Raw genomic sequence first — 13,888 nt, 5'->3', positions numbered from 1 at the left:
ATGCAAAAGTATTACTGTTGTTTTTATAGTTAAGTATGTTACATTACTAATTTATTCAAAAATGAGGGAAATTATACAAAAACTTCATTAATTTCAGATATATAAATCTTAAAAAGTAAAACGTATTTTTAATAATATGGTCCACACGTTTTTCTCTGAATTTTACCTTCTCTAACGCATATATACTTGCATAATTATTTCTATGCTTAGACAAATGTATCTGTCTGTGCATGTGTGTGTTGAAAGAATCACCATAGCACATATCTGTATGGAGATATGATGAATTCACCCGCTCCTTTTCCTTTTACAAAAATAGGCTCATACGATTACAGTATAACTTTTGGATACTAATTTGTTTTTTATCTTCTACAACTTTGTTTTATAAAATGCATATAGACTGAGTTGTAAATATGAGAAACATAGCCTATAGAGAAGTCCTGTATAAGCTATTGGACCACATGTCAAGTCCCTGAAATACAAGTAAGAGTCATGTAATTCCTGAAACTGTTATCAGCTGCAGAATCTGGCTAAGATCCTTATTTTATTCATATGCATATGGAAAGATTAAGCTGGTGGGTAGGTGGGTGATCTCCCCTTCTCATACCAGATTCTGTGTGTGAGAGGGGGTCATCAGGGGAGAATGACAAGGGAGCTCACAGTGAATGGAGCTCTCAATTACTGATTATTCTTAAAGCAAGACAGAAAAATACAATAAATGAAGAAAATCCTTTGTGTTTTCACTTAAGGTCTCAAACACAGATACAGATGTATAAACAATTTCATTCAGTAAATATTTACTTCTCAAACTTTAATTCCATTCAACTGATATTTACTGATCAGCATTTTGAAAATTACGTCCATAGTAAAGAAAAATATAGGATTTAGATTTTTTTTAAGTAACAGGGTCATTACTAGAATATCTTAGTAGAGAATGTTAAAACTGATAGAACTAATAAACTAATAGAACACAATAATCAAATTTAGACCAATAAATTTTAAGAGATTAAATGAAAAATTTACTAGAAAAACAAAACTGATTAAAGAAAGAAAAATCCCAATACTTCTATGACCAATAAAGAAAATGAACCAATAGTTAACTGTGTACTGAATTTTACAAACACTACTCCAGACAATAGAAAAAGAATCCTTGCCAACTAATTTCACAAGATTTGTATAACCCTGATGCATACAACATGGCAAGGAAAGAAATTATAGTCTATCCTCACTTAATAAAATGATATGAAAATCTTTAATATACACACTTTATGTATAAAATACTCAATAAACTGAGTTTAACTCAAAAAGGCATATAAGGTTTAGCACTAGAAAATATATTAATGAAATACCCCAAATTAAGAAGCAAAGAAGAAAAGGTTATTAACAGAAACAGAATTCAATAAAGTTCAATACCTATTAAATATAAAGAATCTTTACAAAATAATAGGAATAAAAGGAAATATCCTTGACTGGATGAAGGATATCTTATCAGATAAGAAAGAAAAAAAAAAAAAAAAGCCCATTACCGTCGAGTCGATTTTGACTCATAATGACCCTATAGAACAGAGTAGAACTGTCTCATAGAGTTTCCAAGAAGCACCTGGTGGATTTGAACTGCCAACCTCTTGGTTACCAGCTGTAGCTCTTAACCACTATGCCACCAGAGTTTCCTCTTATCAGATAAAGATTATTTAATTAAAACTTACAGAAAACATGAATAATGGTGGGAAAAGTCAGGATGATTCTTAATACTGGTTTTATGTATCACTGTAACTAGCTAGAAGGCCTAGCCAATGAAGTAACAAGGAAAACAAAGTATAAAGACTAGAAAGAAATGACAAACCGTAATTATTCAAAGAAATTATAGTTAACTACACAGCAAACAAGAGGAAATCTATGGACAGACTCTCAGAACTAGTAATTGGCCACACAAGATTTTAGGCAAAGCTGCTATCAATTAACAGCAAAATCAACCGTGTTATACATCGAGCAATCAAACCCACTGCCATCGAGTTAATTTCAACTCACTGTGACCATATAGGACAGAATGGAACTGCCCCACAGGGTTTCCAAGGCTGTAAATCTTTACAGAAGCAGACTGCCACATCTTTCTCCCATAGAGGGGCTGGTGGGCTTGAACCGCTGACCTTTCGGGTTAACACCTGTGCCACCAGGGTTCCTTAGTTAAATGATATACTGGTGATAAAAATCAAATCCAGAATACGAAAAATTCAACAGGACAAATCTTCAGTTTCTTCAACAAAAATAAAAAATGCTTTAAAAAGAAGATACAGGAAGAAATTTTCTTTAATTAAAACAGACTCTAGCAATGCATCAATTCAGATGTACTATTTAGGCTTGTTTATATCCTGGTTAAAACAAAATGTTAACAAAATTTTTTTTTAATCAGGTAAATCTGAACACATTTTTGTTATTTTTTTTTAATATATTTTTGTTAAATTTTAAAAGGGATAATGTTATCAGCTTCATTTTTTAAAGAGTGTGAGATACATATTGAAGTATTTACTTTAATCATGATATGATATTAGCATTTGCTTTAAAACAATACAGTGATGAGGGTATAGGTGAAACAGGATTAGCGAGATTTTGCTGAAGCTGGATAACAGTGATAGGAGATTTATTATACTTTCTACTTTCATACACTTTGTAAAATTTTTATAAATGATTTTCTGAAAGCTTTTAACTAATTGATAAATTGGTTTTTTATCGAAATTGAAAACTTTTGTTCTTCCCAAGATATTGTTAATAAAAAGAGAAGCCACAGAAAAAAAGAAAACATCCAGATTACATATATTTCACAAAAGGCTTATATCCCAAATATAAATTAACCTTATAACTTTTTAGACAAAAATAACGCAATTATAAATGAGCAGAAAAAACTGAAAAGACTTCTTCTAGAAAAATATATGACTAGCCAGTAAGCACATAAAAAGAAGTTCAACAGTTACCAGCAAAATGTAACATAAAACCATAATAAGATATCAATTCATGTTCACTAAAATGGCTAAAATTAATAAGACTGCCAAATCTACATGTTGGGGAGGATATGGAGAAAGCAGAGTGCTCATGCATTGCTGTTCGAAGCATAACATTTGTAAAGCCACTCAGAAAAACATCAGCTTTATTAACAGAAGCCCCCAAAGTGGAAATGAACCCAAATGTTTTTTTTTTTGCCCAAGAATAAAAGATAAACAAATTGTGGAATGTCCTTACAGTTGAATGGTATGCAGCAATTTAAAAAATAAATAAATAAATAAAAGGGCCGAATGATTGTTAAAAACATTACTCTGAGTAAAATCCTGACCAAAAAGAGTACATACTGTATGAGTCCATTCTTCCAAAGGTAGAAAAGGCAAAACTATTCTATATTGACAGAAAGTAGATCAGTGATTGTCTGGGGCTGAGCGTGGGGAAGGAGGAGTCCTGGTGGTACAGTGGTTAAAAGCTCGGCTGCTAACCAAAAGGTCATCGGTTTGAATCCACCAGCTGTTCCTTGGAAATCCTACGGGGCAGTTCTACTATGTCTATAGGGTTGGTATGAGTCAAAACTGACTTGATGCCAACAGGTTTGGTTTTTGGGGGATGGGGAAGGATTGACTGCAGGGAAGTATGAGGGGCCCTTTTGAAGTGACAGAAATATTGATCATATTTGTCAAGACTCACCAAACTGGACACCCAAAAGAGGTGGTTTTATTATATATAAATTGTACCTAAAGTTTTTTTTTTAAAAAGCTATAATCAGATATGGAAACCCTGGTGGCGTAGTGGTTAAATGCTACAGCTGCTAACCAAGAGGTCAGCAGTTCAAATCTGCCAGGCACTCCTCGGAAACTCTATGGGGCAGTTCTACTCTGTCCTATAGGGTCGCTATGAGTCGGAATCGACTCAATGGCAGTGGGATAATCAGATGTAATTATAGTAGATTAATTATGCCACTGCATGAGATCATTTATTACAAAAGTTAATTCATGCCATAGAGTTAAACTAAGGAATCAAGGAGAAATCACTAAGGAAGAAAATAAAATTGTTTTCATAACCTCAGATATTGTAGTCATGCCCTATATTTAGATTAGAGCTTCAAGAGAGCGAGGACAAAGAGGTAATGGAATACTTCAATTCTCATGTCTGAAAAAGGAGAATACAAATCTTAGTAAAAACGTTGAACATTTTCCTCATACAAAATCATGGATAATTGCTTTCACCAAACTGTTTATACCACAAGAATTTTAAAAGATTGTATGAAAATATATAAAAAGATTTTTGTATTGATAATTCTGGAATAATGAACGTATCGATAAATTTAGGGCATAATTATTGAAAAGTCAGTAAAATGTATACGCAACATTCTAGAAGAATCTCCATCCATAATACTCTTTATAAGTTAAGAAATGGAAAGAAATTAGTATGAACAATAATTCTTTAGAACTCTGAAGAGTACAGGTAACTGAAAGAATATATTCCTGCACTACTCAAATGGAGGTAAAAGTATCTCGAACTTATAATAAAAGTGTTCTGCACATGTAAGGCTGATGGGAACATGGGATGTCATCCTGGCACCTCAAGTTTTTCTTGCAGACTTGAAGGGACAGAATAGGAAAATGTCAGGTTCTGTGGTTTTTTGTTTTTGCTTTTATTTTTTCTATAACCTTTATAAGATTTAATGTCAGTGGAAACATTTGAGAAGTATTGTTTAATGTAAATCTTACCGACTTTATTAGACTAGTATTTAAATTAACATCAAAAATAATAATGAAAACTTGAGACAGAGGCTATAGTAGAATATTGTTTTCCATACAACTGACAGTCCGGATCATGACAGGACAAATGATTCTCCATTTGGTTTGAAGTTATCAAGTGATTTACCGTCCCGCAAAACCCACGGTAAATAAAAACAAAAAATCTTAGTAATTCTTTCTCTTTAAAAATTCAGTTGTTTAAAATAAATTTCACGTTTACGCTTAGATCCAAGTATAAATCATAATTTGATTAATATCCATTTCTTCCACACACCTTTTTCTGCATTTTATATCACGTCCCATGACATGCAGGCACAATTAGGCTATAAGTTATAGCCTCCACATAGCAAGACTTCAATCAATACCTGTGGCTCTAATAAAGACAGCACTCTTTTTAGTGGGACAGTGGTCTGTCACTCTCATCCCCCAACCTTTTATATATATGTATTTGGCTTGGGAGACTTACTACTGTTACTGTAAATGTCATCTGAGCTCAGCATCACTGAAAATCAACAATTCTAGCGAAGCCTAAATTAATATCATTTTACTGTACTTCTTTCACATATTTTCAAAAGTAAATTTCTAACTCCAGGAGCCAGTATTTAAGTTCTTAATTATGCTTCAAAACTATCTGCAGCTATTTGGCAATCTATGAAGCATGGACATTCAGCATTAGGGGAGATGTAGTCCACTGATCGCATTTTCACCTGAAGGCAGTTGTATTTAATATAAATATTTGGCTCATGTTCTGTATGGCTGAAATATTTGACTGGGAGAACACATTCCAGAAAGTAATTTAAATTCATTAGAAACATATTATATAAAATGGAAAAGCATTTGCCACAGTTCCATAGCAAGCACTTTCATTACTTAAGCAATCCATGTTCTGGCATTTAAGTAGTCTTAACACTTTTTTTTTTTTCCTCTGATGATTTTCCAATTGGAAAAAAAAAAAAAAAACACATAAAACCAACCTTTAAAAGATATACAACAGATTTTGACTTTTGCATTAATTTTGCCAAGTGAGATCGATAATTTCCCCTGGGAACAACAAACATAATTTGACAAAAGTTTGGTACTGAAAAATAACAGTTTCATAATGGAAACATCTTTCTCTTAAACATCTATCTTCTAAATCAAAATTAAACCTGACAATAGATTCACTTACCAATATTTTCTGTGGGCATCGAAACCCTTGTTGGTTCTAAAAGATTGTCAGCCAGGACAAAAGCTCCTTCTTCCAATGTATCGAGTAACATTGTTGCAGTATGTGCTTGTTCAGAAGAATTCATATGTTTCCATGATTCCAAAGCTTCAGGTCTCAGAAGGTTGTCCACTGTGTCAACAATTGCCTGCATCCATTAGAAAACTATCATTAGTTTTGACTGCTTCCAGCAGCAAGGTGATTTTCAATCACTGACTAGTGACAACTGTAATATTTAACTGTCATGATGATTTACTTGTATTTCAGGATGGAAGAACGCCTGGCCAACATGTATCTGCTTAACTTAAAAGATACCTAAGCATTTTAAAATAGGAATAACTGAAGATTAGCAGACCTGGTTATGAAAAGTAAGTAAAGAAAGATGGCTTATTTCTGTTTATCTAATCACACTTTAACTGTTAAAGAAAAATACAATCACCAGTGTTAGCTCTTAACCCAAGGCACTACTACAGCACACACTGCGGTCACACTACTAAATTCATTCTATAATCTCAACACTTGTATGATCTACATAAAAAAAAAAAGTCTCTAATTTTTATCCTTAGAAGTTAAACCATATTCTTTTCAGTACCTGAGATAAAACAGTAGCCAGCATTCTGCCTTATATACATGGTCTACCTACGAGCCCATTTATAATAATAATTAAAAAAAAGGTGGTTTTGAAGTTTCTAAATTATCTGTGAACATTTTCACTCTTCCAATTTCCTCTACAGCTATAACAATTGAAAGCATACCTTAATTCATAGTTTGTTTTTAAAGTAGTCAATAGAACAATCAAAATATTTAGTCCGTATTGACAGTTAAAAGAGCAGAATAAAGTCTTCATAAACATCCATGTTGTACATATTCACATATGTAGGTTTGGCTTATTAGCACGCAGAGTAACATTAAACAAAAATTTAATCCAATCAATCAAACCGATCAGTTAATCAACTGAAGGCAGGGTCTTATACTGATACTCTTGGCTGTGCACTAACTCTACCTTACGCAGCTGAAATCACTATATTTACTGTATCCCATTTACCTAGTCATACTATGTCATTAAACCCATATATAAACTGTTTGATCTACTGGTAATCACTAACAAAAAAAAGAACATATATTGTTCAAAAAGAACAACAAAAATTGCTAATTTGAGGTAGTGTATTAAAATGAGTAGGGGGGTTTGTTTGAGGCTAGTGTCGGAGTAAGATTAATTAGCTTAATCCATCTTAATATCCTCGTTCTGTCTGCTTTATGAACCACCATGACCTTCCTGGCAGGTGGGAGACCCTTCCAAGTGGCATTAAAGGCTTTTCTTCCTCTCTCTAGTGGGAGATAGAATAGTCAAAATTCTCACACTGATATTGTTGCAGCCATTAACTAGAGTGGAACAGCAATTGGTCGGCTGAGGCCAGATTCATTAGTCACCAAGAAATACAGACTGGATCCTCTAAGTTACAAACGAATCCTCTGTCCTAAAGTGAGGACTCACTTCATTTGCATAGTGTAAGTCAGCTTCTGATTTGTAATTTAAGGAGTTTTATTAGTCTTATCTGTACAGAGAACCACATTTGAAACACACTGAAAATGACACTGGTCAGAAATTAAGATCATGCTGAAATTTACTATATACACACATAACTTGCTGATGGCATGCCTTTATTAATTTGAAGCACTCCTTATTTATTACCATTTGTACTTTTCTAGTGGGATCAAACTGATCATTAGCCTAATCATATTCCTGAAGTAGTCTCTCCCTGCCAAAGAAAAAAAGGCTATTCTTTTCCTACTGAGACGTTACGTCCTGGGCAACACACCAATTATTACATTTCATACATTAACTAATACCTTAAAAGTGAACTGAAAATTTCAGTATGAAAAATTCTATACACTTAAGCAGTTATCTCTTTGCCCCCATTAACCAGGCTAAAAAGGGACTGTCAGTACATTAGTACCTAGAAACAGACTTTCCAACAGTCTTATAATAGTTCTTGGGTCCAACAGTATCTATTATTAATTGGCAAGATGCCATTCTTTTCTTTGTTCCCCATAGACCTTGCCAGCCAAAACTGTTGATGTCATGGGTTTCGAATAACCTCTATTCTATGAAACTACAAAAATTCCTCTGTTTTGTTGTCATGTGTACATGGAATAGTTCAAGGTTTGATTTACCGTAAGTATGGTGAGAAAATAACTATCGCCCCAAAGGAACTTCTAAAATCCACAGAACAAAACAAAATGCAACTTGGTATTAGTGTTTTGATCTATCACAAAGAACTAGCGTGGCGTAACTGAACTGTTAGCCTCAGCATGTTCGCTATTACTTGGATATACCAGTGAGAAAAACTGGCTGGAGTGGACAAGGAGCCTGAGCCAAACAGTGGCTTTCTGTTCCTAATAGCCTGATAAAAAGCATCAAGTAACATATATTGATATCACTGTCACATTATTTGTATTTTTTGCCTAGTAACTCATCCCATATCAACCGGATTCTTGAAAAGACTCCTAAAAGTTTCAGGACAAAACCTATTTTATTTAAGAGTACACCACAGAGATAAGAAAGCAGTGACTTTTTCATGCACATACATTATGACTATACAGTCTTTGATATGATAAGCTGCCAAGAATATATCATAGCTGTTTTACTCAAGTTTTTTAATCCATAGAGATGATGACAAAAAACAGACTGTGTGATTACTTTCCATTCAGAGGATATTTCATTAAAATTCTTGTACTTTTGGATGAACGGGAAACTGGCAAAAATTACAAATTATTTCCTTATTCTGAGAATATTATACCTGTGACAAGCCAACATTTGTACAGCTGATATGGGGCACATTATATAATTATCAAAGACTGAAATACATTGGATCATGCAGCAAGATGATAAAGCGTGGCAGGTAGCTGAAGGAGGGAGAAAGCAGGTGACAGCACAGGAGAGGTACCTTAAGGTAAGCCCTGCATGTCTTCTCTCGTTTTTGGAGCTTTTTAGTAAGAGAAAAGAAAATCAGAGGTTAGATTTTATCTGCTGAAAATGAGGAAAAAAGAAATCCTCAAAAATTAAGCTGGTATTCCTAAAAGTTTATTTCGTAAAGTCCTCTGGATTTCTGTGAGTCTACACTGACTGCCAAAACTGCTCATTTATATAGTTTTTAAACATAGTTTAGTAAGTATACCAACCTGGACAAAGCTAGAGACAAAATACATACTGTGGTTTAAAAAAAAAAGTTTATTTTTTCATCCTGTGTAACCACATTAAGCTACAGAGTTTGGATTCACATGAAACTCACGTAAGATGTATTTTACAGCGTGGTAAAGTAACCATCAAATTGGAAAAATGAACAGAACTGCTACCTGAGGGTTGGGGGAGGGGGAGGACAGGTAGGGCATGTGCCCTGGTGCTGCTTGAGGTGCCACCAATTAGCTGTTTCTATTGGCCATCACAGCTTCCATCTCCAGCTGCGAGAGATCATTCAGTAATTTAACACTAATTGCCCTAGGCACTATTTTCCCCGAGACAGGCCCCTGACTACAATATATTCCTAGAGAGTAAAACTCCCATTGAAAGCAGTATTTCAGTGACTAATATATTATAGATGTCACAATTCTGCTGCAACCATACGGAGCTAATACAAAGTGCATCAATTGTATGAAACATAAACTCTCGAAGTGCAGGTAACACCTTCTAAAATGAGTGTACTGATCACAATTAGGCCTATGAAGCTGGCCACCAATTAAGATTTCCCTCAGGTTTATAATTAATATTTACATTTTTTTTTTCCAATCTTGCTTTTTTTTTTTAATCAACTGCAATTTTTTCTTGGGAAATGAACCGAATGAGAAGTTGTGTTTCTACTGTATGTGTAGGGGGACCAAGAGTTTGGCAGCCAACTGCTTGAAGAATCAAGTTTTGCCACAGAAAACTGTCTAACAGAACATTTCTACCTACCTTGTTATAACTCCTTCCAGCTGAGTCTTTTTCACTAGGTTTCAGTTCCTGAAGCTGTGCGTCAAGAATGTCCACCAACTGCTCCATCAGTCTCACTGAAGAACTTACATCCCCAGCAAACACCGGTCCTTTGGTATGTTTAGCCAGTTCATTGGCAAGACTAGCAGCATTTTCTCCACTTCTGATCTGAAATGACAAATATGTATTTTCTCAGTAAGATTTCTTGTTCTGTTTGTGGCTTCTAATTCTTCTCTTTGAGTACCTTTGTTGTGGTGAAAAAAAATTTTTTTTACAAATATGTCAAAATCTGCAACTAATTGAGACCAATGACTTTCTCTTCATCTCAAAAGATTAAAGGTTCTCAGATGCTCAACACACAAAAGAAATTCTTAACAGACATTAAGAAACAAACAGGCAAAAAAAGAAAAATCTTTTAAAACATTTTTTTCAGCCAGTTCTCTCATGTCGTTGCAACCATTTCCAAACTTCTATTTAAAAATCTATTTCAGTGATCCAAAAATATAAATCAGAATTTAATCAGTATGATATGGAGGGTTATCTAGCGTTTGCATGTTAGAAAGGTAGATGAGGGAGGAGAAACTGGACGACAGTACTCCATTATGCTGTAATATGAAAGGTACTAATGTTTTGTAAAGTCATTTTTACTTATTCTATCATAATCATCTGTGATATAAACATCTGCTTGCATTCTGTGGATTCTGTTGGAAGCATAATGATATTTGATTTATTAGGCCAATGCACTATTTGTTTTATGAACATCAAAAGAAACAGAACTAAGAACAAAATTAAGCAAACATGTACTCATTAAAAAGCTTAACATAGAAAACGGCATACCCCAAAACATATGTAGGTTTAACTTTCAATAAATAGTTTACAGACAAAACTATGCAAATTTTTTTTACTTTTACACTGAACAAAGAACAGTGAAGCTTATTTTAACATACAAAGCTAAATTATTTATGTTAGAAGTTAAAGCCCTTAATCACCAATGTGTATCATATTAAAAGGTTCCAACCAACCTTCTGAGCCAGCTGATTTACCCAGTGTGAGGTGCAGTTGCTAAGATCGGGGCCCTTAGGGTTCCATGTTCCAGTGGAAACCATGCAGAGATACGAGGCAGTTCCTACAACAGATGTAGAAAACGACGGTGAAATTGAAACCATTTTTCTGCCTGCATTCGGGAAATCAGCTATGATGATCCTGCTCTGCGTGTTAAATTTTGAATAAGCACTAATGGAAGCAGTTGACAATAACTGACAAAAAGTAGGGTATAATGCAGATTATAAACAGTAAATACAAAGTCAACATAAAAATATCAGACATTTAGAGCAAGCGAATGAAAAGCCCTTGATTTTCTTGGGACACAGCCAAAGTGAAGCCTATAATGAGAAAGGCAGCTGTAAGGAAGCCTCACTGGAGTCCTCAGGCAAAAATCTCAGGTTTGACCTAGGTCTCTAAGAGGGAGAGGTAAATTCCAGGCCTGATACTAAATGACTTTTACAGCTTAGAACCTTTACGTTGTCTACAGATGCTATATTATCAAAGTACAAATGTAACAGCAAAGTTATCACTACATATCTGAGTATCTCTTCAAAAAAATAATAAACCACTTTACTGTAACTCAGAGCTTAATTACTAATGTTAAAAGTGTATCCGTGGTATTTTACAGGAAATACCTCTTGTTCCCTTGGGACAGGGTCGTTCAACCATCATTCCCCTTTGTGTCTGAGGCCACCATATCCCCCTCGTTTCTAATGCTTCGCAGAATCTCTCTGGCAGGGGAAAAATATTTGTTACAGGAGGAATTTTGGTTGTAGAAACTGCTGGAGGAGGTTTTGTCCCTTTGCTTCCTTCCTGGGATCCAGCTACAGTTGTGCTCATGGGGCCTTTCTGTGAAGTAGTGCTTGTGGTTGATACTGTGGTTTTGAACAGCTCAGCTGAAGAAGTTATTGTCACAGCTGTGGTAGGCACTATGGAAAAAAGATAAGCATATTAATCCCAGACACACACTCACACACAGGTATGTGCACGTGAATGTGCACAAGCACACACGTCCTCACATCCAACTCTCCCAAAACGAACAAGAGAGAATCACTGAGAGTATCAGTAGTGTGAGGGGAAGGATAAATCTATTTATTCCAACTTATTTATATTCTTGGCAGAAAGTAATGTAGCATTTATTACAGCATTTGTTCTAAGTATGTTAGGTTCACTTCTCGAGGAAATAGCTGATGGTACAGTTTAAGCACAATTTCACCTTGTATCGTGTAATAGGAAACAAAGGACAGTTTTAAAGTTTCATTGTTATGTCACTACTAAATAATTGAGAAAAAAATCTATCGTTATATAAACTCAATATAGGCAATCAAATTCAAAGTGTCAACAAAATTCTGACAGAAGGGCAAAAAAAAAAAAAATTTTCTAGTCACCCACTCTACAATTTGCAGGAAAATAAATACTGTGACATCCTTCCACCTAGCAGCCATTTTTGCTTGAGAGATTTGTATGCCTGATTAGATCAAAACAGAAGATAAGCTTGGCATACCTGTGCTGTTTTGGTAACAAAATACCTCAGGCTTTGGAATCTTTACTTCTGAAAACTTAGGTATGAAGAAAAGACTAGAGATAATGGGCTAGATCAAATCGTGCCTAATTCTAGGACGACCCTATGTATCTTCCTGAACCCTAACAGACGGTATACAAGGAACTAAAATTACACGTTTAATAGTGGCGTGTTTTTTTTTTTTTAGTATTGTGTTCCAAATTATTTTCAAATGAAGAATAGGTTAAAAATATTACGGACTTTAATGTTTTCTCCATTATTTAATTTCTTGAAACAACAACACACCTGTCAGTACAAATTTAATGCTATCGTTTCAAATCAATAATAGGTTTTGAAGAGTAGAGCAAGCTGTAAAAATAATAATTGTTTTTTTAAATAATCTTATAAAATCATTAACTTATTTTATGCTTTGTCTATAAGCGAGAAACTAAAGATTCAAATTAAGTTCAGATTATCACAGATACATTTAATATTTTAAACTCTGGTCCATAAACATTTGTTTATATAATTCTGACCCTTTTAACAGATCATACGAAATTTATCAGAAAAATACAGTGTACTTGTTTCTAGTTTTATAGTAATGACTTAAACTTCTTATCAGTAAATGTACTATTACACACTTTCTACCCCCTTTTCCCTTCTACCTCATGAGAAACTTCTTAAGATGAGTTTTATTTCCAAGGCATAATTTATTGACCTATTAGTCAAACTCCATGCCCAGCCAGCTCCTGCAGAAACCTATTCAAACTTGTCTTTTTCTGGAAAGCCCTTGCCTGACATCTCGTTAAACCTCTGTCATTTTCTTTTGATTACAGTGCAGCCAGGCTTTCAGTGCTTTCTCAATTAACATTTGCCAAAAGCATCACAATCTTTTGTGAAAGTGTCAAATAACTGCTGTTGGATCAAGTTTTCAGTGGAAGTGGGGAATCAGAGCAAAAAGAGAGAAAATGGTTTAGTGATGCCCCATCTTATGTATCCCTTGACATTTTGCTAATTAGTACATATTTAGTCACTGAAATATGTATTACGAAGACTGCGGTTAGCAATTTGTTAGCTAAGCATTAGTAAAGATTCTTAACAACTGAGTCAAGGTAGGTAATAAAGTGATCTCCATTAAATGCATAAAGTTTCATGCAACATTCTGCAGCCATGTTTCCATGTGTTCTTGATATCTTTTCATACCTTTTCACCTTCTGACCATCAAAAGAAGGTTAAAAGGAATCACATTAACACATTCTTCAATGTAAAGCAATGAAATATTGGGATATTATGAAAATAAACATAAAAGTAAATTTCGAGTGGCAAAATTTAACCCTTCTGGAACCAACTACAATTTCTTGGATTTTGCGAGATTATAGTTAAACCAGACAAATGAAGTCTCTGAAGAAGAGCAG

The 13,888-nt window shown here is 34.3% G+C and overlaps 1 protein-coding gene across 16 annotated transcripts in view; it reads right to left on the bottom strand.

Moving 5' to 3' along the window:
- The window catches only part of ADGRL2 (adhesion G protein-coupled receptor L2), a 208,049-nt gene that overhangs the window by 28,093 nt on the left and 166,068 nt on the right, over nucleotides 1-13,888 (bottom strand). For 12 of the 16 annotated variants that reach the window (XM_049879604.1, XM_049879603.1, XM_049879605.1 and 9 more), the window contains exons 6-10: nucleotides 11,608-11,901; nucleotides 10,951-11,054; nucleotides 9,911-10,096; nucleotides 8,907-8,945; nucleotides 5,923-6,106 (exon numbers count right to left, since the gene is read on the bottom strand). In XM_049879604.1, the coding sequence (XP_049735561.1) occupies nucleotides 5,923-6,106; nucleotides 8,907-8,945; nucleotides 9,911-10,096; nucleotides 10,951-11,054; nucleotides 11,608-11,901 (807 nt within the window). The remainder of the gene's footprint in view (nucleotides 1-5,922; nucleotides 6,107-8,906; nucleotides 8,946-9,910; nucleotides 10,097-10,950; nucleotides 11,055-11,607; nucleotides 11,902-13,888) is intronic. The other 4 variants (XM_049879607.1, XM_049879609.1, XM_049879613.1 and 1 more) reach the window with 1 other exon arrangement.

Source organism: Elephas maximus, chromosome 3, assembly GCF_024166365.1.
Source record: "Elephas maximus indicus isolate mEleMax1 chromosome 3, mEleMax1 primary haplotype, whole genome shotgun sequence".
Lineage (NCBI taxonomy): Eukaryota > Metazoa > Chordata > Mammalia > Proboscidea > Elephantidae > Elephas > Elephas maximus.
Note: the sequence above shows the minus strand (reverse complement) of the source record. Positions and strands in the feature narration are given on the sequence as shown.